Below are 24599 nucleotides of genomic sequence, written 5' to 3'. Positions count from 1 at the left end.
ATATATCCATCTTCCTTTATTTGTTCATATTGCCACCTGTAGAAATATTAACAGAGTCATTTCATTTTCTCTGGAAGAATACACATCAACACCTAAAAAGTGCAGTTTTATGTGGTAAAAAAGCAGAGGGTGGCTTTGTTTTTTTATTAATGTAAAAGTCATTTGGATAAATTGACATTAAATCTTTAGATTCCTTATGGTGCTTCATGCCTCAGTGTCTTCAATTCCTCTTTGGAATTCCTCTTGCCATGTTTGTCCTTTTAAACTTTATTTATAACTTTATAAACTTCACTAGCAGACTGTTCTGGGATGGACGCTTTGTTTTCTGCACATCGTCTCCCCTCACAAAGCCAAGTTACTGAATAATGAATCAGCTGTAATAAAACACAAGTCCATTTTCCGTGAGAACTTGCATGAAAAATGCATAGATTTTCTGATTGATCTGTTTGATCAGGGTGGAAATCTTTACTCTTGTTGACCAAATATAATTTCCCTGTCATCTATGAGGAATTTAGTGTCGACGTGTCTAGTTAATGAGGATTCACTTATCATTTGGTGATATTGTGATCAATCACATCACGCCACCACACGCCCCCCCCCACCCAGAGGCAATTTTTTTTTGGGGGGGGGGCGTGATGTGATTGATCACAATATCACCAAATGATAAGTGAATCCTCATTAACTAGACACGTCATTAGGTATTGCTCTCGTCATGACACTAAATTCGCGACATTTCGAAAATACAAATATGCTCTGTAACTTCGAAAATTCAAAAATTTGGTCTGGCTGTGAAGCATATTTTGCCTTGAAATCAGTTTAGAAAATTGAACTACAATGCTACTGTATTCGTAAGTAACAAATTGCTTAGTATAACGCAAATATCATAGTTTAAGTAGGTAAATGTTATATACACAGATGCAAATTATTAAAAGCTTTTCCTAGTTTTGATAGTTTCCTTGTCGTTTTTTCCCCCACTATAAGTATCCATTACAATGCATCATTACAAGAAAATTTTACACACTGTCAGACAATTTGAAGTCATTTTGACATCTCCAAACTAATGTTATTATCTGTTCTTTTTTCTTTTTTCCTATCATCCTTCACAGGTGTTTAATATATTCTGATGGTTTGTTATTAAATTATATTTAGTTAGAAAAAATGTCAGCTCAACGAAGCTTTAACATTTGAGAAAGCTCAAACCTAAGAACATTCAACGTCTATTTATGAACATGAGAAGTATGAGTACAGATAGGTGGCAGTCGGGGCTTGGCACTACCTCTGAAAATTGCAACAAGCACCACACTTTCCAGCGTGCTATCAAGACGTATTCCTAGTTTTAGGCGTGGCCTTTTGAGAGGTTACGTACATGATTGTTGACAAATCACAAGGCTGCGTTAAGGAGGACGGCAACAGAAACAGAAAATGTTTCTAGAGCATAAAGTCATTAGGAGGGGCATTTTGCATGTCAACGTCGAAGTGTGGCGGAATATCCAACACAGAAAAAAGTGATTAAATGCTTTATTAGTTTCGAGATACGCATGAACCTGATGAAAAAGCGCTTGATTCAATAAACATGGATTGGAAAGTGCGCGCGATAGTTTCCACTTTAGTATTTATCGTTGGAGAGTTGACTGTTTATAAGGGGAATTGCGCATCTGTTGTAAACGTGGGTAAGTGCTATCCATGCTATCTCTAAAGAATTCCATCAGCTGACTATCAAACTAATATATGCCGCTGACTGTATTCTCGGACTGACGACGCCGGTAAACTGTGCAGTTTACCTGTTACTCCAAGAAAAAGTTCGTTTAAGATAGTTGTAATATACTCGCACTTTCGTTTAGAGAAAAAGACGTCACTGCAGTGTAGTGTGATCGAGATGAATTACCTAAAACTAGGGAAATGACTTTGTTGTTTATAAGAGGCATTCAAAATGCCATACAGAATATCATGCGGTCTACGAATCGTATAAATATGTAACTTGACCTAAATCCGCTGACCTGCTTCGTTCATGACACAACGATATGTTGATTGCTTGAGGAGCCACCCCGGTACGGCCATTAAATAGTATTGTTACCGGCACATACAGACTGCCAAAATAAAAGAAACACTTCATGGGAAGAGTATTTCATGGGAAGACACAAAAAGTATTTTGAAAGCAGATTGTTCCTAATATTTGGCTCCTGAGTTAAGCGAATAATGTCGCATCGTGATCGGGGTCATATCGTGTTAGGTCAGGTCGGGTCGCCAACTGTTTTGACTACCAAGACCAGAGGAAAAGATCTGGGAATTTTAAAGCCTGGGTGGTTGTGGGGGCACCTTTTGGCAGGAGTCCATGGTTTCGTGAGCAACGGTGGTCGGAGTGATAGCACGAAAGTCTTGAGGGAACAGAATCAATAACCAGTATACACTGTATTCAAAATCCCCTCGACCGTGATGTATGTACATTGGTTCACGTAACAAGATAAAACAGAGAAGCATCTCTGAATCATTTCACTATAAATATCAAGCGTAAGTGAGCAGCTGTCAAGCACAGGCAAGACGTTTACAGAGAAGAATACTATGGTTTAGTTTGAAGTTAAAGGCTTAACATGCAAGTTTGGGAGTAAAATGGTGCAAAGCGGACAGTGATGGCTTGAGAAGCAGAGAAAAAAACACATGAGTCATCTATCACTTCACAATGAACAAATGAGTGAGCGCGTGCATAGAACTGTCCAAAAGAAACAGTCTCAGTGAAAATCACTTCTCACTTCCAGTTTTGTCTTTTATTGTCTTTAAGCTGTCTAGTGCATTATTCATTTTTTTTTTGCTGTAATTATAGAGGACTTCAATGGACTTAGTAATGCACCAAAAGATTTCCTTGCATTTTTGTCCTTAGAAAAAGTCTCACTTATTGAGGGCCTTCTATTACTTTTTTATTTGATTTGATGTGGCAGATAGTTTTCCACAGCTTCCCTGTAATGGCTGAGTATTTGTGAATTGTGAGAATCTTGTAAAACACATAAAAAGAGGATCTCAGTTCTTAGTGCTCTTCCTTATGTGTTTGTGGTTGTGATGTAATCTCCTTAGTTGTATTGCTCAAAAACTTTGTTGCTAGGTACAAAATATGTTGTCATGTATTGGGGTAAAAACAGTACAGGGCATTGTGGAGAATAAATAAACTAAGAGTAAACTAAGATATCATCACACTTGATGTGTACACACGTGCACACACACACACACACACACACATGGACACACACACACATGGACACACACATGCAGACCAGTTATCACATCACACAGACTGCCGTAAATGCACACATTATCGAGAAAAGCATTGTTGTTTACTTTATGTACATTTCACAGGAAATGACATGTTCACAATCCAGCATGAGGCTTCAGGGAAGTGTATTCGAGTGGAGGACGGTTCTATCCACCTGCAGAACTGTTCCAGCTCACCGGCCACCCAGTGGAAGTGGGGATCAACTCACCGGCTCTTCCACATGGGTTCCTCTCAGTGCCTGGGCATGAACGTCACTTCTAAAACACTGGCGCTGTTTAACTGTGACTCAGACGCCTTGCTCTCGTGGCGCTGTTCTGAAGGTAGCATCTACACCATGTATCAGATGATGCTCACCTTTTCTGGAAACACTGTAACTGTCAAACGGGAATCATCAGACATTTGGAAGAGAGGAGGCACATCGGAAAATATCTGTCAACAGCCATACCGCGGTAAGAGACCTGAGTGTACGCTTACTGTCGCCTTCTCTTCTGTCTATCTCATCTCTCATTCTTTCCTAGTTACTGACTACACATTCGATCATTTACGTGTTCACACACAGTAGGTAGCAAACTGTTCATCAGAGAATAAGTCAGCATCGGAACAACGGACACCTGATTACAGAGGCTATAAACTAAAGCAGCTTTAACATTCACAGGGTGTATGTTATCTTTCGAAAGGCCAGATCATTAGGCTTATTTTACGACCAATCCAAAACAAAGACAGAGTGACCTGAATGACAGCTATGATCAACACATATTTCAACAGAGTGTCACATGATATAGATGAAACCAGGACACACACACACACACACACAAAAAGCCATGCTCTGAGGCCCACTCTGTCTCACACACACACACACACACATGTATGCTTTGCAGTGCAATTTCCTTTCAGTTCTGAGATTGTTCATTGACTGCACGTGAAACACCAAGGCTCAAGACTGAACAGATATATGCAAGTTGATTTTCTGTGTTACAACCGCAACACAAGTTGCAACACTTAGATTGTACGGGCGGCCATTAGCCTCCGGATGTTTGACTTTATGACCGTGGTTCTGCTGGTTTATAGGGAGAAACCAAAGCCTTCTGGGATTGAAGGGGGAACTCCTGCCAACCATTTGCGTCAGGGCTGGACTGACCCGTTTGTCCTGTTTACAGAGAGCATAAGTGAGAGCATAGATTACCCCATGGATCACTGTATCACAGTTTACTTTTGGTTTTACTTCTGTTAATATGTATCAATCATTGCACCCTTAGCATACTTGTACATTTCAAACACAGGAAGTTTGAACAGTTTTGAATATACTTCCCATCATTATTATTGCTTCCACTGGTAGCCTGGTGATGAGAAAGTTAACAGTGTCTTCTGATAGCATTCTGCTGAGATTGTCAATGTGTCTTTTGTATTACAACAGCTTATAGTACCATGGAGCAGGATATCTAGTACCACTTTTACACAGGAAGGCTGAAAGAAAGAAGGTTCAAGAAGCTTCTGGAGGGTTTAAGATGTTCCACGTCAAGTTTGCTTTGATGAGTTTGTCATTGCATGGGGTGAATTAAAACAATGAGAATCGAAAAGAATTGAGAGGGTTCGTACTAAACGTTGGAAATTGAAAAGGAAGTTGAAAAGTTGGTATTGTAGTCACAGACAAGGATGTGAGGGGGCGTCAAGCCAACATTTTCTTTGTGTTTGTTCTTTTGTGTGTTTATTGGAGCGCTGGTTTTAGGGACATGTCTAAAAGTTGACCGATAGTCCGTTTTTCATCTGTTCAGTTTGTTCTGAGGATAAATTTATGACATGGCTGTACTCAGGGAGGTCTGTATCAGAACTATTTCTATATACATCTCACCCTCTCTATAGTTTTTTTGTTCCCTGGCTGGCCTCATTTTTTTTATACATCCACATCAAATAAATTTCTTCCCCTTTCTCTCCATCCTCTCTGTCTGTGTTTGTCACTCACTGTCTTTCATAGTCATGAGAAGTTTAGTGAGAATACTAAACAAAACATTTTTCATAATTTTCTAGAAAAATTATTTTGAGGAATCAGTTTCCTCTTCACACGAAATTCTTATACGTTTAATACATTTTACCACGCACGCACACACGCACGCGCGCACACATGCGCGTACATAAATGCACACACAGGTGCTAATTTTGTTTTATGCCTTCTGTTCTCCAAAGTTATACACACTACGGATGGGAACTCCAATGGGGCACCCTGTGAATTTCCTTTCCTCTATAATGGAAGCTGGCATCATGACTGTCTCCCTAGCAGCAGCACCCCGTCTCTGGGCTGGTGCTCTACCACATCCAACTTTGACAAGGACCAGAAATGGGGAACCTGTCTTAAATATGGCAAGTGTCGCAGTCTTTCTCTCAAATATTTGTTTTTATTTGTACTTTTAAAAAGATTTGTCAGAATGTCTTACAAATGAACAGACATACTGCAGCTCTAGGGCATGTGAGCTCACCAGAATGGTCAGGTCCAGATATGAAATTCATTTCTACATTTTTTTAAGTTGTCGTTAATGCTATATAGATTGACATTATGCTTGTATTTTATCTGAGGTATTCCACATATACAGTGTAATAGTCTTAGCAAGTACACTTTATATGTTACCCTCCTGTTTAAACCATTTGGACAACAGTTATGGGCATTGCAGGGCAAGGTTAATCAAGGCTTCTGTCACAGGGCAGAGTCACTGTCATATCAACTGCCATTAGCTTTCATTCTTTTGTTTTGTTAGCATACTGAGTCAAATGAGTCAAGTAATATCAGCTATTTACTGCACTGTTACTGGTGTGTTTGAGCTGTGAACTTTCTTTTGTTTTGTTTTTTTGGCTTTTCTTCCGTTTTATTTCTCCTCTGTCTGAGACAGCATGAAATAGACTGTTGTTTTTGCTAATGCTTCAGAGCAGGAAAAAAAAAAAAACCAAACTGTGAAGCCAGAAACAACAAAGCCAAGACAAAGCTTGTAGGGGGAACTGATTTGCCTTGTTAAAATCAACATGGAATTTTGTGAAATTATTTTAATGCCATTAAAGAATGTGTACTTTGTAGCTGATCTGTAAACACGGTAGTCTCACGTTCTTTTTCTTATTCCTCCCTCTCTCTTTCCTCTCTCTTCCTCTTTCTCTTACTCTCTCTCTCTCTCTCTCTCTCTCCCTCTCCCTCTCTTTCCTCCCTCTTCCTCTTTCTCTTGCTCTCTCTCTCTCTCCCTCTCCCTCTCTTTCCTCCCTCTTCCTCTTTCTCTTACTCTCTCTCTCTCCCTCTCTTTCCCTCTCTTCCTCTTTCTCTTACTCTCTCTCTCTCTCTCCCTCTCCCTCTCTTTCCTCCCTCTTCCTCTTTCTCTTACTCTCTCTCTCTCTCTCCCTCTCCCTCTCTTTCCTCCCTCTTCCTCTTTCTCTTACTCTCTCTCTCTCTCCCTCTCTCTCTCTCTGACACGTTTCTTACTCATGTATTTTGTTGCCAGTTGATGGGTGTGGTGACCTGTGGAAAGGCCCCCTGAATGGACGCTGTTACCAGTTGGTTTCCAAAGCGATGGCCAAGTGGCATGAGGCGCGGGATTCCTGCCGTAGTCAGGGAGGAGACCTGCTCAGCGTGTCCAGTGCAGCAGAGCTCAGCAGCTGTGAGAGCTTCTCTTAACCATACATACAGTAAAAAAAACAAACTACTGCTATCAAATACCTCCATCTGTTCTCTACACACATGCTCATACTGCGTAGAGTCATTTAAGGTCAGCGCTTAAGACAGATTACGCCGTGCCAAAGCGGCCGTACCTGTGCCGGTACAACATAACAGTAATAGCGCTAACTGTGAACACACCGTATCTGTCGCCATCTCAGTTCACAAGTGTAGCACGCTCAGTTCCAGCCTGACCTGATCTGCTCTCACTGATGTGTGTGTTTGTGTGTAGACTAGCTCCAGCTCTTTGGGGGCTAAGTTTAGAAATCCATTCAAATCTATTTACAAAACTGAAAGAACAGAGATCAGTGTGAAAAAGCGGACTGTGTTGCCATAGATATTAAGAATAGCTCTGATCTAATATATTCAAACCCTGTTGAATGCAATGTAGGCCCAATTTTTTTTTTTTTTTTTTTTTTTTGTTGGACTTCATTTCAAGCAAGTGTGATTTGACTGCTCTTGTTTCATATGGCTCTCGTAGCACGTGACCATTTTTCTCTGATCGCTGCCGAGTTTGTTTCGTTTCAGGCTAAAGTCGCTTTGTGGCTTAGAACATTGTTCTGTACTTTGAACTCTGTATGTTGTATCTCAGAGAGCTGTGCGGTTTCCGTGGTGGTTTGAGCAGCAACCAATCAACCTCGGTGCAACACATTTGCTATTCTTTCATGACTTGGGTCTTGAGTGCAGCGTTAGAGACTCAGGGTTCAGTGCAGCTGATATGCTCTCAGTCATTACTTTGACAGCGGCACTGAGCAGAATTATAGCCGCTGAACTTTTTGTTCTCTCCGGGTTGGTATTAATGTCAGAAATGCGCTATGCGCTGTCTAAAGCACATAACTGAGTTAGCGCTCGAATTGAGCCATATCTCTGAGCACTCCCATAATGGCATTTCTCTAATGGCTTCTAATGACTGTATACTAGACTCTAGTGGTTAAACACCAGCCCCTCATTTGATTTACCGACTCTCAGTCTCTGTTCCAGCGGCACTGTTATCAGCGCTTGACACAGATCCAGAACACGCACTCCCACGTGTTATCTTAGGCTCTAGCACAGAATAGTCGGTGTAGTATCACCGTCTGAGAGGTTTTGCTTTATCCATGTTTTACTCATTTATTCCTTCATCCCCGTTGTTCCCGCTCTCAACCTCGGAAGTTTCAAAGGAGGAGCTGCCGGAAAAGCTTTGGATCGGATTAAATCACCTGGACTGGGAGCAAGGATGGCAGTGGGCAGATGGGTCGGCTCTTTCCTACATCCCCTGGGACTTAGGTAACTGCTTTGTGTTCCTCTTCATTGCTATTGCAAGTTCTCCAAGGCCCGGGACGCCACAGCCTTGGGTTTTTATCTCAGTGCAAGGCCGCTGCAGTGCCACCCCGACAATGACACCATTGTCAGCGAGGTCGTTGGTGTCTGTCCTTCTCTATGGGCGCGTTTGTAGACACTGTTGCCGAGGTTGAAAAACAAGTCTTCGGCTTGAATGCCGTCTTTTATCGTTTCATGCAAAGTGTCTAACAGTGGGAAAGGAGTTTCAGTGGTAGCACCCAATCACTGATAAATCAAACCAGAGTTATGCCTTGTGTGGGTTTAGAGTAACGATGCTTGTGTGGGCTTAGATTAACGACACTTGGAACTTCGTATGTCTGGGGGGTTTTTTTCCGCTGATTCCTGTGTGTTTGTACTAAAAATCGTATTTTTTTTTGTTTTTTTTTAGATGTGCCAGTTAGATCTTATCTGTTGTCGGATTCAGACTGTGGGGTGTTGAACTCTCGGTTTCATTTCGAAAGCCAAGCGTGTGATAGCAGACTACCATACATCTGTGAGAAAAAAGAAAATGGCACACAGACAGAATCCACAGGTAAGAGACACTTACATTGTATTGTAATACTGGAGTAATTGCACTGAGGCCTGAGAACGGATGGGGGGGGAAAGCACAGGCTCATGAGGTAAAGGATAGATATACATGCACTATAAAAGGCCATGTAAAAGACATACGCAAAGAATAGAACATGATTTTTTTTTGTCTTTCTTTTGGACTCCCTGTCTCTCCTTGTCTCTTTCACCTACACCCATCTCTCTGTCTGTTTCTCTGTCTATCTGTCTGTCTGTCTGTCTGTCTGTCTCTCTCTCTCTCTCCCTCTCTCTCTCTATCTCTCTCTCTCTTTCTCTCTTTCTCTCTCTCTCTGTCTGTCTGTCCGTCTCTGTCCCTCTCTGTCTGTCTGTCTGTCTGTCTTTCTGTCTGTCTGTCTGTCTCTCTCTCTGTAGGCAGAGTGGGGTATAATGAAACAGAGTGTGACGAAGGCTGGATCGCGGGGCTGGGCTACTGTTTAAAGTACATTAATTCATCAGCCTTCCAAGCGGCAGCCCAGCAGGAGTGCAGGAAGAACGATGCTAACCTGGCAAGCATCCATAGTCTGGAGGATGTAGAATTACTCACCAAATTCTTACCCCCAGGTACTTTACCACAAAAACACAGCCGGGGTGGGGGGGGGGTGCAGCTCAAAGGTCAGGGGTTGTGAGAAAGGAATCTTTTGAACAGGTTTACAAACTTCTTTTGCATCCCTTGAGACGCAAATCAACGCATCTATTTTTATTAGAGTTTTGAGGTTTTGTAAAATGCTGAAGAGAGTACTCTCAGATATGTGACTTTGTAGAACGTAATATTTGCAACATTAGGAAACCCAGAGAAGTTTATGTGGTTTTTATTGAGGGCTTTAAGAAGCTGTGAACTCGTGTCGGTTTGTGACTGTTATTGTGTGTTTCTCCTACAGATGCCCGGTCTGAAATGTGGATAGGACTAGTGAGTAATGGAAGCTCTGCTACCTTTCACTGGTTGGACAACTCTCCTGTCTCCTTCACAAACTGGGATCGGTTCCAACCTCCAGTGCAGCCTCCAAACACCTCTAACTGTGTGTTTATGTCCAGAGAGGTATGAAATTGGCATGTGCATGCTTGTAGACATCAGGTTTGATTGTAATATATACGATAAGTATACACACATGCGCATACTGTGTGTGTGTGTGTGTGTGTGTGTGTGTGTGTGTGTGTGTATGTATACTATATATATGTACATACACACATATATATATATGTGTGTGTGTGTGTGTGTCTGTTTACCTATTTGTGGAACTTGAGAGAGCTAGAGCTCCTTCAGTTTACTGAACATTTCTTGCTGAAGAAACTTTCCATTCCCTGTACAATGGAAAGAAAGTCCATTGTACAGGGACAGGAGCTCCAAAAGGAGTACCGGATACAGGCTGTTATGCTGAGAGCGTTAAAAGAGAAAGAGCATCCCGGTTTTTCCTCTGGTCTTTATGGCCAAGTAACTCTTATACGAGAGTGTCAGCATATGGAGTCTGTGTATATGAATCCATTGTAAAACTTTTATGTCATATGAAAGTTGTTAAGGTTTGAATCTCATCTTTTGTATTTTGCCTGTCCTCGACCGCCCCACCCCGCCCTGCCTCTTTCATGTGCAGCATCAAATGTGGCAGGTGTCCAACTGTAAGACCGTGCGTGTTTTCCTTTGTAAGAAGGAAGGAAAGGTAAAGGAAGGTCAGGTGGACAAAAAGTGCCCTCCTGGTCAGGTGAGTCATTGTTCCTCTTCCTGTTCCATACTGGACACACAGAACAGAACAGAAGAAACACTGAGAACTGTTTTTTGTTTTGGGAACCCACAGGAACCTAAGAAAACATCCACATGAAAAAAAACATGTCTTAAAAATTACACAGAGAACCGTTTTTAGTTTCGCTGTCCAGCAAACGCCCAGAATTTCTAACTTCATTAGAACATGAGGTTTTACTCAAAGATTTTTTTTTTTTGAAGGTTTTTTTTTTTTGCATCGACAGGGCCTCTGTCATTACCTCTGTTCGCTCTCTCTCTCCCTTTTTCATTTGTTTCCTCTTGGTCTTTTTCTTTCCTCAGGGGTGGTGGAGGCATGGGAAAGCCTGTTATAAAGTGAACACTACTCAGGTTGACTTCAAGGGGAGTTGTGAGCTCACGATAACAAACAGGTGAAACAAATGATTCATTGTCATCTGTTCCACTAACCGTTACTGACATTCCCTGACTAATCCATCATAGGCTTAGAGCCACAAACGTAACAGGGAATCATATAATTTGCTGTACATTGTCTATTAATTCATACTGTATACAGTATCATACAAGCAACGAACTTTCCAGTTAAGTTCCTGGAGAAAATGTCAGTCAGATATTCAGAGATTTAGCTTTATGAATCATCAGGCCCTTTTAAACACAAGAATTGATCTCTCTGACTGTTTCTTTAGTCCTACGATGGGCTGGCAACCTGTCAAGGGTGTTTCGGAGTTTTGCCCAGTGAGCACTTGGATAGTCTCCAGCATCACCTGTGCCCCTAATTAGGATGAGTGGCTTAGAGAATGAATGAATGAATGAATGTTCATTTAAAGTCTCTCTCTCGCTCTCTCTCTCTCTCTCTCTCTCTTTTTCTCTCTGTCTGCTCTCTGTGTCTCCCGCCAGGTTTGAGCAGTTGTTTATTAACAGTCTTCTGAAGCAGTACACATTTGGCAGCCAGCCTCAGTATTTCTGGACAGGGCTGCAGGACATTAAAGGCACTGGGGAGTACCAGTGGTTCAGTAAGGATGGGCCAGGGGATAGAGTCACCTACACCAACTGGAGATATCTAGAACCAGGTACATCACCTCACTGTTTAGAGCTTAGTCTGACCTGAAACCTCTCAGAATAGCTAAAATAGATTTGAAAAATGTTTTCTTTTTGCACTCAGACTGTGCACACGCCTCAGATTCGGCCCAGAGATATGATCTCAACTTCCCACACTGCAAATATTTCACAAATGCGAGCATGTACTTTTGTGTGTGTGTAGGGTGTGTGTGTGGGGGGTGGGGGGAGGGGGGGTTGCTGAATTATGTTTAGGTGAATGTCAAAATATGTAATCAATCCAGTTTTCAAGAGCAGACTAAATATTATATCATTCCAATATTCTCTCTCTCTCTCTCTCTCTCTCTCTCTCTCTGTTTGTGTTTGTGTGTATGCATGCGTGTGTGTGTGTGTGTGTGTGTGTGTGTGTGTGTGCGTGCGCGCGTGCTTCTGTGCGTGCGCATGTGTGCATGTGTGTATGCATGGGCATGTGCATGTATGTGTTTGTGTGTTTTAGCTAGGTATGGGGGCTGTGCTGTTTTGTCCACTGAGATGCCTCTGGGGCAGTGGGAAGTGAAGAACTGCACATTGTTTAAAGCTGGTACCATCTGTAAGGTGCCCGTTGAAGGAAAAGAGCTGGTTGCTCCAGAACCCAACTCAACAATACCCTGTCCCCAGGGCTGGGTTTCCGTAGAAGGCAACAGTTACTGCTACAAGGTTTGAGTCTGTGCTCCTCGTTATGTGGGTGTGGGTTTGTATCGGAAGGCAGTTTCTGAACAATTCTTGATGGTATTTAGTGAGTTTTTTTTTTACTATGTGTTTGTTTGTGTTTGGTGTGTTTGGTGTGTTTGTGTATGTTTGTGTGTGTGTGTGTGTGTGCGTGTGTGTGTGCATGTGTATGTGTGCATGTGTGTTTGTGTGTGTGTGTGTGTGTTTGTGTGTGTGTGTGTTTGTGTGTGTGTGTGTAGGTATTTCATGAGGAGAGAGTGAGCAGGAAACGATCGTGGGAAGAGGCGGAAAGGTTCTGTGAAGCTTTGGGGGCTCATTTACCCAGCTTCACAAATGTAGAGGAGATGAAAGCCTTGCACAGTGTCATGAGAGAATCTGTTAGGTACCTTCCCAAATACACACAGACACACATGCATGCACGCATGCACACACACACACAGACACACACACACACACATAACTTTCCCTCCCTGTTTTTGTGTTGTAGCACTGACCGTTATTTCTGGGTGGGCCTGAATCGGAGAAATCCAAACACTGAAAACGCCTGGGAATGGAGTGATGGCCGACCCGTGGGTGTTCTTTTTTTTTTCTAAGCCTGTATTAGTTTCAAAATTGGCTTAATTCTGTCATCCAAGTACAACTGATTGTAGTTGTTAACTGCTCTTTATTGTTATCAAGTTTGTGACTTTTAAAAGATTGAGATGAACACAAATTGAATCGTAACCATTGCTATTATAAAATGATACCTCCAGTCAGAATACTCCAGTGCACGACGTTCAAGTATTTTAGTCTTTTTAGCACTTGTACGTTTACATAAGATCTAGTTTTTAAAAGTGTTCTTTTTGCCAGAATAGATTTTCTAGATTGTGAACAACGCAGTTTACAGTCTTTACTTTCTACACTGTCTTTACTGTATTATAATTTACTGTGTTTGAATATTCTATTTGAAAATGACTCGAACACCACAAAACAGTTTATTACCTCACTTACTCTTTGCTCTTGTTACTTAAGTGCAAAAAAGAGCTTGACAGTTACATTAGAAAATCTTCGTATGACTGAATACTTTTAAACTGTTATAATACTCTGCCGCTGTTGCTTGGTAACAGGTTTCCATGGCGGTTTTCCCTCAGGAGTTCCACGAGGATGATGAGTATGACCGAGACTGTGCCGCCTTCAAGGTGAGCAAAAAATGCATCTCGACTCCTAAATATACTTGTATTTAAAGTTTGCAAAAAAGGAGAAGTTGTCAGTTGGGTTACCTTTTTGAATGATAATGTAACAGTGACATTCTGATACTACATGTCACAAGTGTAAGTCACTCTGTAAATGTGAGAAGGGAACAAAAAACAGTACATTTTGTGTCAGCAGTGTAGATTATAGTTGTTTTTAGCACACAGCAGTAGTGATGAAGAAGAATCAATTTCTCACCCCCCGTCGACCATCAACAGATCATTATTGATATTCCATGATTAGTCTCTCAGTTCAGAGCTCAGGGTTATAGCTGTTGGCTAGAAATGGGTGGTCAGGAGGTGTTTTCTTCTGTGGGGTGGGTTCTTTGTTCATGTCATGATGGAGAGAAAAGAGCTTTCCAAGTGGCGGAAGAACAAGAAAAGTCGCCCCCAAATACGTCCATGAATTCCTTATGATCAGTCCCCTCTGTGACTTCCTTTCTCTGGCAGTGCTTACTGTTTATCCCACCCTTTTCCGTAAGAAAGGTGTGTGTGTGTGTGTGTGTGTGTGTGTGTGTAAGTAAGTGTGTGTGAGAGAGAGAGTCACACACACACACACACACACACACACACACACACACACACAGAGCGAGAGAGGGTTCTTAGTAAGTTTCTTTGAAAGCTGGAATTTGATGGCGAATATAAAAATATCTCTTAAAAAAAACGGGACTGAAAATAAAAATACACATACTGGAAAACATTTTGTTATCTGCTCCACGGGGGGGGGGGGGTCCCTATTGAAATAGAAAAATAACCTTGATTTTTTTTTTTTTTTGTTGTTGTTGTTTTTTTTTCTCTGTTTTCCATAAACAGTCCTTGAAAGGCACGTTCAGACGTCTGTTTTTCTTCCTGCTCCATGACATCCCCCCGCGGCCATTCTACGCCAGCACTTTTCACTGTGATGCTCAAATGGAGTGGGTGTGTCAGATTCCCAGAGGTAAAAACACCACAGGACCATTACACGGTTGTCAGGCCTCTTTGTTGTTCTGGATTTTTCTCTAGTTCTTTTTCTGAGCTGTTAGAACTAACATTGGCATATAGCACTGTCTTGTTTGAAATAACTCATTCTTTAACTTTTGATGTTTGTCCGTTTATGGATTCAGACACAAGCAGCTGTCAAGTATTTGTCTTTTGCTTCTTGAAATATAACCTTCGGTACGGTCAATATTGTGACTGGTTGATTTCTTTTAATCGTTTTACAAAGCTAGTTCAGGTGCCTTTTATTTAAAAAGCTTATATAGTTGGGGGTTTTTTTGTTGTTTTGATGTGTCAATGCAAGGTCTCTGTGCAAATCTTCCTTAGACATTAACTGAACATTTGCATGAATTAACCTGTTTCTGCCCTGACAGTTATGGAGTACATTTCTGTGGTTAGAATAATGAACCAGAGGCCCATAGCCCCAGGTTCTTACTAAACCAGACAGTTTCTAGAGGAACAAACTGATTATGAAAGCTGTGTTGAATAAGCGCTTCCTGTTGTTCTGTTATTTGTTGTCGCCAGGCCAAGATCCCAAGATTCCTGAGTGGTATAACCCAGGTAAAATCTATGATCATTTTCTGCTTCCTTATTTGCAACTGTAAAGCCAGTCATACTGGTACAGTTTGTATTATAATCCATATCACGGGTCAATTTTTATTGGTCCAAGAGCAATTCTTCACAGGAGAACTGCTCGAAGTGTAGATATACACCTGCGTATATAGGTCGAAGGTTTCTCTCCAGTGATGGCCTCATCTGAGTGGTGCTTCACAGTGGGTTTTTGTGTGTGTGTGTGTTTGTGTGACAGGTGGATACCACTACACGTCCCGTTTTATCGACGGTCAGGAATTTTGGTTTGTATCGGAGCCAAAGTTATATTATCATGAGGCAGAGGAATACTGTTCCAGCAACCAGAGCAGACTGGCCTCACCGCAGAACTTACTCGCTATCAGACACCTTCACGACTTCCTCGCACAGGTATAACAACATACCAGACACCATGTTTCCCAAAAAGTCTTCAAACGAAGGAATTTTTTACCAGCCTTCTCTTGTGTCCCTCCTTATTAGCACAGTGTCCTTACATATGTAACTTCCTATCCAGTGTGTGCTCAGAGTGGTTAGGACCACATGTTTACCTGTAGTACAGTCTCTCTCTTTTGTAAATTCTATGTAGTAAACACTGTACTCCCATTTTATATTTGGTAACTATTTTGTATTATATCTTAATTGGTAAACAGGAGTTACAAATGACAACGGTGTTTTGATTCAAGTGTAAATACATGGTTGTCTAGTTGTCATGAGGGCAGTGTGTATAACTTTAAATCGAGCGTTTCCATGGAATCAATACATGTGGTGGCAATGAGGCTACCACAGTGATTTCTCATCGACCATTTTTCGGGTATCGATTTGTTTTAGCATGCAGGAAGTCAACCGACGTACTGGTGGGCTGATCTAGATGAGCCTGACTCTGTCCTCCCCTGGATGTGAGTAATATCACAACAACACCAAGCACTGTAAAATGGATTTGGTGTCAGTGCGCCTCTTATAATGCTTAAAGCATTGTACCACTGTAGCATGTTTAATACAGAGGAAATTTAGCATATGAATCTAGACGTGGCAAGTTTTTGTTGTTGATTTTGTATCGCAGTTCAGTATCAAAGAGTTTTTGATACTGCGTAGAATTTGTTTCCAAGATTAGTATAATTTCTCTGTCCTATAGACTCAGTCATGCACACCACTTTAATGCCAGGTTCCTGGGCAAGTGCACCTCCATCGGTCCTGATTCCATCTATCCAGGTACAATAAGACAAGCCCAGTTATATAGAAGCATTCATAAGCCCCTCTAATTCTCACTCACCCTCATACTGAAATATTTCCCTGTGACAGAGTACAACATACCTTGCAACACTCGCCTGCCGTTCATATGTGAGACACTGAACGTCACATCTGCAGAAAAACATCCTCCGGAGCCACATGCACCGCGCAAGCCTTGTGAGAATTCGACCATGAGCTTCAGAGACAAGGTCGGCGGTGTGCAACACACACACACACACACACACACACACACACACACACCCTGTAGCACATGCGCCACCACTTCAGCTTTATTCAATCAGCACGTTTTTTGTTTGTTTCTTTGTTTGTTTTAGGTTTACTTCTTAAATGAAGACTTAAATGGGTGAAATTTTTTTCCCTACAAGATTAGAGGGTGCACTGCATGCTCGGCCATTTGTTTTGCTGTGGGGTTTTTTTTTTTTTGGTTTCGTTTTTCACGGTAGTCGGTCAGGGAGGGGTCTTTAACACATTTTCAGGAAATACTAACATTTCACCCACATTTTAGCAACATCACTAACCACACATGTGCTTGATGTTTAAATGATAATTCACAGTGAAAGATAGCTTAAGTCATAACACACTGGAAATATAAACAAAGAGCGTGATGTTTGAATGGTGACTGACTATGACGAGTCATGGTTTGATAATAGGCCGTCTGAGCGTTTAAATTTACAGTGCAGTTTGTTTGTTTCTTTGTAGTGCTACACGGTGTTTCCTCCAAGAAATTTGACATTTCAGCAGGCCAGTGAGTTTTGCTACACACACAGGGGCTCCATGGTGACGATTGCCGATCAGGTCGAACAGGGTGAGACGACATTAAAATGACCTGTTTCCTAGTTTCACTGTCTCACTCAGTCACTCAGCGCTGTTGCATGCTGTGATCCTATCTCTGTTGTCGTTCTTAATTTCATGATCCCTTTATGAATATCCAACTTACTCCTTCTTTACCTTCAACCAGACTTCATCACCACCCTGCTCTCAGGACAGCAACAGTCAAACCTCTGGATTGGCCTAAAACTGAAACCTCATGAGACACAGTGGGTTGATAATTCACCAGTCAAATATCTGAACTTTAACCCTTTGCTTCAGGGCCAGATACGACACATTTACATCAATGTAAGTGGTGCTCCCTTCTCTCAGGATTTACACCTTCATCCATACACTCATGTTCACAATTTAAAAACTGTTTGATTTAGGTGAAAAATCTCAGTATTTTTGGCTGTTTTTTAGTCTTGAGAGAGCTGGTCCAACACATAGATAAATGGAGAATAGAAGCTAGAGTGTATAGACAGATTCGGGTAGTGGGTGCTTTAAACCCCAGAAGTCTCTGTCTCCACCTCCTTGTCTTTTCCTCTGACAGCCTTTTGAGGAGGGGCGTTTTGAGCTATGTGCGTACATGCTGAATGACGTTCACTCCTCACTTCTGGCCACCTGGGATTACACGTCTTGTTCTGATCGACAGTTTGTCTCCATTTGCCAGCACTACACAGGTGTGTGTCTCTCACTAATTTGGACAGAGTACTCTCCCTTCTCTGGTTTTATTCGAATGAGTCAATGAACGGGCGCTGAAATCCTCAGAAATCTTGTTCGGGTGAAGACTGCAGTCATAAACTGGTTTAGGCTGCAGCTATAAACACTCATAAACAGAAACTGCTCCTGTCTTGGATCTTGACAGCCATAACTGAAAATAAAATAAAATATATGTACACTCTTTTTGATATACCTTTGTTTTTCTGTTTTTGTTTTTTTCTTCAGACAAGCCTGAGGTCCCAGTGGTGTCAGATGCTCAGTTTGAGGTCGACGGCCACGTGTTTAAACTGGTTCGGAAACAGAACCTCACCTGGACGGAGGCTCGGGAGTTGTGCAGGGAGGAGGGCATGGACCTGGCCAGCGTGGCTAATGCGTTGGTGCAGGCAGTCCTGTCCGTCAATGTCAGCAGGGCGGGCACTCCAATGTGGATTGGTCTCTTCAGTGAGGATGTAAGTCTCTGTACTGTAATCTCACTCACACACTCACAGGAAGGCAAGTGTAGATAAGAAAGGGATCTCAGCTAGTAGAAAATGAAAAGGCTAAAAATAGTTTGGGAGTTAGAACTTAGAGTTCGTTGTTTTACCCACAGAAGCATACAGTCAAAATTCCAGTCTGAGAGGACTTGGAGAGGATGCTCGTAACACTGAAATGGATCTACTGAGTGGAACTCTAACGCACTGAAGCTAAACTGAGATGATTTAGCTTTGCGGTTTCTTTCTTTATTCTTTGCCAAAGATCATTTTGTGCGTTTCTTCGTTTGAGCAGGAGGGTGAGCACTACCGTTGGATCGATAACAGCCACACGATGTTCAGCCGCTGGTCTGACGAAGATCATACAGGAAGCTGCGTTTATCTCAACACTGACGGTTTCTGGAAGGCCATGGAATGTGCTGAGGAGCTAGGGGGAGCTGTCTGTCATGTTCCTCATGGTGAGACCACATTGACTGTGACATCAGCTCTCTGCTTTTCTGGATCTTCAGCCGCTCAGTCATGTCTTGATATGCGTTTCAAGTTCATATGTTAAAACGTATTTAAATACAAATTCTTCATAAATGCCATTGGATGCAATTGCATTGTGTACATATATGTCTCAAACTGGCGTTTATAACTTTCACAAGACATTTTAAATGAATTGCGATGAATGCGTTACTTGCAATAGCTTGCATCACGGCTAAGGAACACAACACAGCTGAAATAAAGTGATGCAACAAGAAGTCTAGATTATGCATTTCTCAATTTGTCTTCATTTCTGTCTCTCTGTCGCAGAGGATACAGTAGAAAACCCTGAGACTTCTACAAAATGTCCTCACAAGAGTGGTGGACCAAACTGGATCCCTTTCAAAAACAACTGCTATTCCTTCCAGCTGGCAGGTTCCCGGTGGAGTGAAGAAGAGAAGAAAAACGGGGCCCAAACGTGCAGTAAACTGAGTAGGTGCAATCACCTCTGTAAGCCATTTTGGATATGCGCGATCATTTTATGGGTCAGAGTACCCTGGCCTATGAGAGTTCATTTTAAGTAAGATGGTGTTCATTAATTCTATCTAGGAGGGATTTTTTTTTCAAGTAATGCAAAAGCCCCAAACGGTAGTTCATATTTACCCCTGTGCTGATTTTCATAGTTGGTGGACATGTTTGTTTTGTTTGGTTTTTTTCTATGAGATTTGCGGATGCACCGCACACTCATTGTTTTTGTTTTTATTTTTGTTTTTTTCTTTTTTGTTTTTCTCTGTAGTTGGCGAGGGAGAAGTCTTGACCATCCGAGATGAAGAGGAGAATGCGTTTATAGTGCAACAGCTTCAACCGTTCAAGGACCTGGCTCAGTTTGTGTGGCTGGGAATGTACAGAGATCCAAAAGGTGATCTCTCTCCCGCCCTCGGCCATGCTGTTCTCAGTCTCTTATTCACACTGCGGCTTTTGTTTCCGAAGAATTGCACTGCTTCGGTTTAAAGAGTAGACAGATTCTTTTTTGGACAGACTATATTTGATTTTGGCAGACTATATTTGTTTAGAAAATGCCTTGTGTGATTGGTCAAACAGACCAAATGTCAACTAGCGCTTTCACTCAGTTTATTTCAGGTGAAAAATAAAATAATTAAGAGGTTAACGTAATATGAATTCTGTTCAGACAAACTGTTTATCGCAAGCCTGGTGTTCACATTCATACATGCTCTAGTGCTTTGCTCTCTGTGCTTTAAATAGTGGATGCATGCCCTGAAGATAGCTCCTTTTTATATGCACTGTACTATAAATTTAGCATTGCCTCATGTGTAAAATATCTGAAAAGAATAATAGCGTTTCAAAAGTAGGTTCATGTTTTTGGCTGATGTTAAATAGTAGTGTCATTTTTCTAATATGCTCTCTTCAGTGTCTGCCTGCCTTGCCCTGTTTAATGTCACAGTGCATATTGATTGACTGACTGTTCTGTTGATTCTTTTGACCTTTGGCAGATAATCAGCTGAAATGGTTGGATGGCACCAATGTTCAGTACTCCAACTGGGTTAGCGGCAGACAAAATGTAACTGACACTTTCATGGCTGGACTCACTCTGAGTGGAAAGTGGGAATTATTTAGAAGCAGATTCATTTTCTCAAAATTCATGCAGAAGACAATAGTGGTGTGCAAGATCAGCAATGGTAAGCCGCTTCTGTAGTTTTAAGGAAACAACACTGAAGCCTCTGTAATTCCACAACCCTTACCTTACTGACTCACTTATATTTAATGTCTCACTATGGATATGAAGATCTACCCTTACAGAGAGGTTTTAACTCATAAAAATGTTGTCAATATAGAGTCGCGGGGGGGGGGGGGGGGGGGGGGGGGGACTATAGGACATAATTATGTTGGTGATTACGTTAGTGAAGTTTGAGCATTCTTTTAAGGTAATTAAGTTGGATTGAATTGAATTTTTTTTTTTTTTTGTAACAGCCAGCTCAAATTTTTCAGCCTCTGTAATGAAGCACAGTGTCGTTTATCTCACTGGCGTGATTTTTGTTCGTCTTTTTAAGATTCTAAAGATGAGTTCCGTAAGAAAGCCGTCGATGTTGAGCCATCTGCTAACCAGACATACCGGGTGATTGCTCAGACGCTGAACTGGTTCCAGGCCCTAGAGAAATGCAGCCAGGACGGCGGACATCTTGCGAGCATTCTTGGCAAAAAGGATAACCGCAACGTTGGCCTGATTGCCAAACGAGATGGCTTCCCTCTCTGGATTGGACTGTCCAATCAAAACGTATGTGAGAAGGATGGATGGATGAATGAATAAGAAGCTTAAGAGGCAGCAGTTAGAGACAGAGTGGAAGATTATTGGATTTTTAATGTCAGTGGAGAGGACGATGTGAGATAGATAGATGGATTTGATATGATCAGTACCATTAAGAATCAGTGGAGCAGTTGAAAAATAAAGAGCGGCAGATGAGTTAAATAAATGCATGTCTTATTGTTTAATCCCCCCCCCCCCATGTTCGGCATAGCATTACTTGATGTGTTATGAGTGTTACTCTAGGAATGCGCCAAGAAGAAAAAAAAAATCACTGAACAGCACCTGTAACACAATATATCAAAGGGTTTCCAAAATTTCGGATTTTAGAAATCTCATTGTCAGCCCTCCTCTAGATTAGTCAGGTACTGAAATTGGTTTAGGGGGAAACAGTGGAGTTTTTGCTATCCTAGACAAAGCAGAGAAACAGGGAAAAACAAACTTGTTTTTGCATTGGAGGTCATGTCCAGCTGTTTCATACGTTGACTGGAAAATCATCATTGTTTATTTAATTTCTGTAGTATAAGGAGTGTGTTTTGTGGAATGTGCACACAGGCTAGTGGCTGGCCCTATGAGTGGTCGGATGGGTCAGTGCTAAAGTACAAGCCAGAGGGCTTTTGGGGAACAGACACAGAGGAAAGCTGTGTGTATGTTGAGCCCTCTGGAACCTGGAAGAAAACCAACTGCTATACCCAGTTAGAGGGAGCCATCTGCTACAGCAGCCCCAACCCGAGTGAGGCACACAAACACACACCCCTGTTAAAGGACATACGCACATTCACGTACACACACACGCACACACACACACACACACACACTCTCTAGATTTTTTTTATTCTCACAACAAACGTTAATTCAAAGGTCATTTTCGGTTGTCATTTTGCTTCCTTGTAACCACTGTTGGTTTGGTTTTTTTTTTTTTTTTTTTTTGTCCTCTCAGGATACAGTCAACTTTCATCTTCCAGCTCGATGAAATGCCCGGAGAGTGAGGGCCTCTCGGAGTGGGTTCAGTTTGAAGACCACTGCTATGCCTTCAATATGACCTTTTACAATTACTCTGTGTACACCATGGAAGATGCCAAGGAGCTGTGTGCCAGACTAGGTTACGTGTCACTGCCTTCAACCATGTTATCACATTTATGATTTATTTTTATAATGTCCCTCTACATTCTCTACATTACCAGATTCACTTTCAACCAAACCTAGACAGAGAAGAAATGTCTTCCTTGCCGTCCTCATTTGTACTGGTCTCCTTGGGTGATCTGCATAGAAACTTTACTTTTCCTTTTTCTTTGGAAGAAAGAGTGTTAGAGTGGAGAGTGAGATTACACACCCTGTCTTCATTTTTTTTTTTTTTTTTTTTTTGGACAGATTCCTCATCCCAGCTCCTCACTATTAAAAGTCAAGAGGAGAACGACTTTGTGTCAAAGTACATGGCCGAAAACCCCCTCATCACCAGCCGAGTCTGGCTTGGATTGAAAATGGAAGGTATCCTGGCACGCTCCGCATCGTTTCACAGCAGTGCATAAGTTATAACAGAAAAGCTCTTTTTCTTTTTTTTTTTCATATCCAATTACAGATCGGTAAGAATATAGGGTTGTGGACCTTCTAATGGTCTGTGCAGTCGGTTGAACTGAATTCCGTTCAATTCGGGTTTCAACAGCAAAACACGCTCCGTGTGTTGAGCCTCAGTGCTCATCAAACACGCTGTATATGACTCTGACCGCTTCCTGTCTCCCCATCTCACTTCTCAGGTAAAAACGGCAAGTGGATGGACGGCAGCGCCATGAGTTTCTCGAATTTTGCGCGGCAGTCGGAGGACGGGGGGCTGTCAGGGGACGGCTGTGCAGTCATGATCTCTTCGCAAGGAACCTGGCATGCAACCAACTGCACGAGCAGTCGCAGTCGCATCGTATGCAAAGTTCCTGCACGTGAGTACTGTTCAGCGAGGGTGCTAGCCGCTGAGCCCTCTAGATTTTCCGCGGCTTGAATGAAAGCAATCATTGACACTCCCTAAACTCATTGTCTTACCACCGTAAATGGATATAGCTGTCTTATGACACAGTCGCGCCGTCTGTTCATGCTCTGGTTTGACTGGACGATTGTCCGTCCACAGGATCAGGAAGTTCTCCGGCTGCCCTGGTCTTCTTCCTGATTGTGCTCTTGCTCCTGATTGCTGTGGTCGGCTTTATCGTTTACAAGAAGAACAGAGCTCGTTTCTCCTCCACCATCCGCTACCAGAGGAATTTCGACGAGGACACGACTAGCATGATCACTGCCACAGACTGAGAGATTGTCTCTATGCAGCTGACTGACAACAATAGCCTTCATGTGCCTTTTCAAATATAAACAACCGCCATGCAGCAACACACCAAAACGTGTCCTGCAACTGAAGCAGGTTTTTGTTTTTTGGGGGGGGGGGGGGTTTGTTTGTTTGTTTGTTTGTTTTTAAATGTCCATTCCATTTACTTGGAAACCTTCGTAGGGTTGCAATTTCTGGCGCTGTAAATACTGTATTGACAGGTTTGTGGCATAGACTGCGGTGTTGTTGGTATCTTTAGGTAAATATGTTTTGGTTTTTTTCCCCCCATAATTGCATTTATTTGGTGTTCCTTTCAAAGCCAAACAAAACTACTGAAATTGAATGGGGCTGTAGTGTTGGTGTGCATGTGTTGTTTAGGGTACTCAGTATAGGCACTGGATATTTTGTTTTGGCCTATCAGGGGTTTTTTTTTTTCTGCTCATGAGGCAAGCACTGATGTTGAGCTAGGTTTTTTTGAATCATTTTAAGTCTTTAATTTATGAACAGCTGTTTTTCCTCTCGTCTCTTTTCGTTCCTGTCACTCTTAATCACTGGGATAGACTGCCTACAAAGAACTACAAAGAGCTACACCAAATACTTAATATGAGAAATCTGAGAGATTGTTTCTTCCTTGCTGTTTTAAAAATGTAATTAGAATTTTAAATGTAATAAATAATTATAGTTGCCCTTTAGATTTCAGATTTCAGCCTTTTAATGAGATCATCCATCTTATTATTGAAATACACAGAAAGAAATTCCTTGTGAACCAGACTTTTTTTTTTTTTGTCAAACTAGCCATATTTAAGGTAGTTGTATGGTGACTACTGTGTTGTTTACTATGAATTAAAGTATTATACACGTAAAGGTTATGTTCGTCCCAATATAGAGTCAAACTCTGTTCTATGCACTCAGACTACTGAGATTTCAAGCACTTTAAATTCTTGCTTTGACACTAACTGCTTCATAGATGTTAAAGCACAACAGAAAAGAGCTTGAGGGACATTTTTGGTTGTTTTATGTTGCCATTACAAAAACAAAAAGTAATGCCTAAAACTGCACTCCAATTGCATAGATATGTAAATGCTTTGTAAAATACTTTTTTTTTAAATTGATAAATGCAAATGAAAATGGCTTTTGAAATTAAAAGTGAAGTATTGTTTAACCTG

The 24599-nt window shown here is 41.7% G+C and overlaps 1 protein-coding gene across 1 annotated transcript; it reads left to right on the top strand.

Annotated features, from left to right (window-relative positions):
* Positions 1-1573: 1573 nt before the first annotated feature.
* ly75 (lymphocyte antigen 75) lies at positions 1574-23576 on the top strand. Its single transcript, XM_030771374.1, has 35 exons — positions 1574-1670; positions 3346-3711; positions 5444-5617; positions 6736-6891; positions 8100-8213; positions 8656-8799; positions 9207-9395; positions 9713-9870; positions 10421-10528; positions 10867-10955; positions 11440-11612; positions 12095-12294; positions 12546-12688; positions 12794-12875; positions 13413-13484; positions 14349-14472; positions 15036-15071; positions 15319-15488; positions 15927-15994; positions 16231-16307; positions 16398-16534; positions 17046-17151; positions 17305-17462; positions 17707-17836; positions 18102-18325; positions 18642-18804; positions 19142-19303; positions 19608-19730; positions 20323-20508; positions 20881-21104; positions 21687-21864; positions 22072-22233; positions 22503-22619; positions 22886-23062; positions 23248-23576. Exons 1-35 carry the CDS (start codon positions 1574-1576, stop codon positions 23418-23420), a joined length of 5160 nt encoding a protein of 1719 aa, XP_030627234.1. The 3' UTR covers positions 23421-23576.
* Positions 23577-24599: the final 1023 nt, after the last annotated feature.

The sequence above is a fragment of the Chanos chanos genome, chromosome 4, assembly GCF_902362185.1.
Source record: "Chanos chanos chromosome 4, fChaCha1.1, whole genome shotgun sequence".
Lineage (NCBI taxonomy): Eukaryota > Metazoa > Chordata > Actinopteri > Gonorynchiformes > Chanidae > Chanos > Chanos chanos.
The sequence above is the reverse complement of the archived record's forward strand: the minus strand, read 5'-3'. Positions and strand labels throughout refer to the sequence as shown.

Excerpts from the sequence above, each read along its gene's own strand:
- ly75 (XM_030771374.1), top strand. The coding sequence starts at position 1,574 with ATGGATTGGAAAGTGCGCGCGATAGTTTCCACTTTAGTATTTATCGTT. Across the intron at positions 3,712-5,443 it reads CTGTCAACAGCCATACCGCG|TTATACACACTACGGATGGG; the intron begins GTAAGAGACCTG and ends TGTTCTCCAAAG. Across the intron at positions 16,535-17,045 it reads CCATGAGCTTCAGAGACAAG|TGCTACACGGTGTTTCCTCC; the intron begins GTCGGCGGTGTG and ends GTTTCTTTGTAG.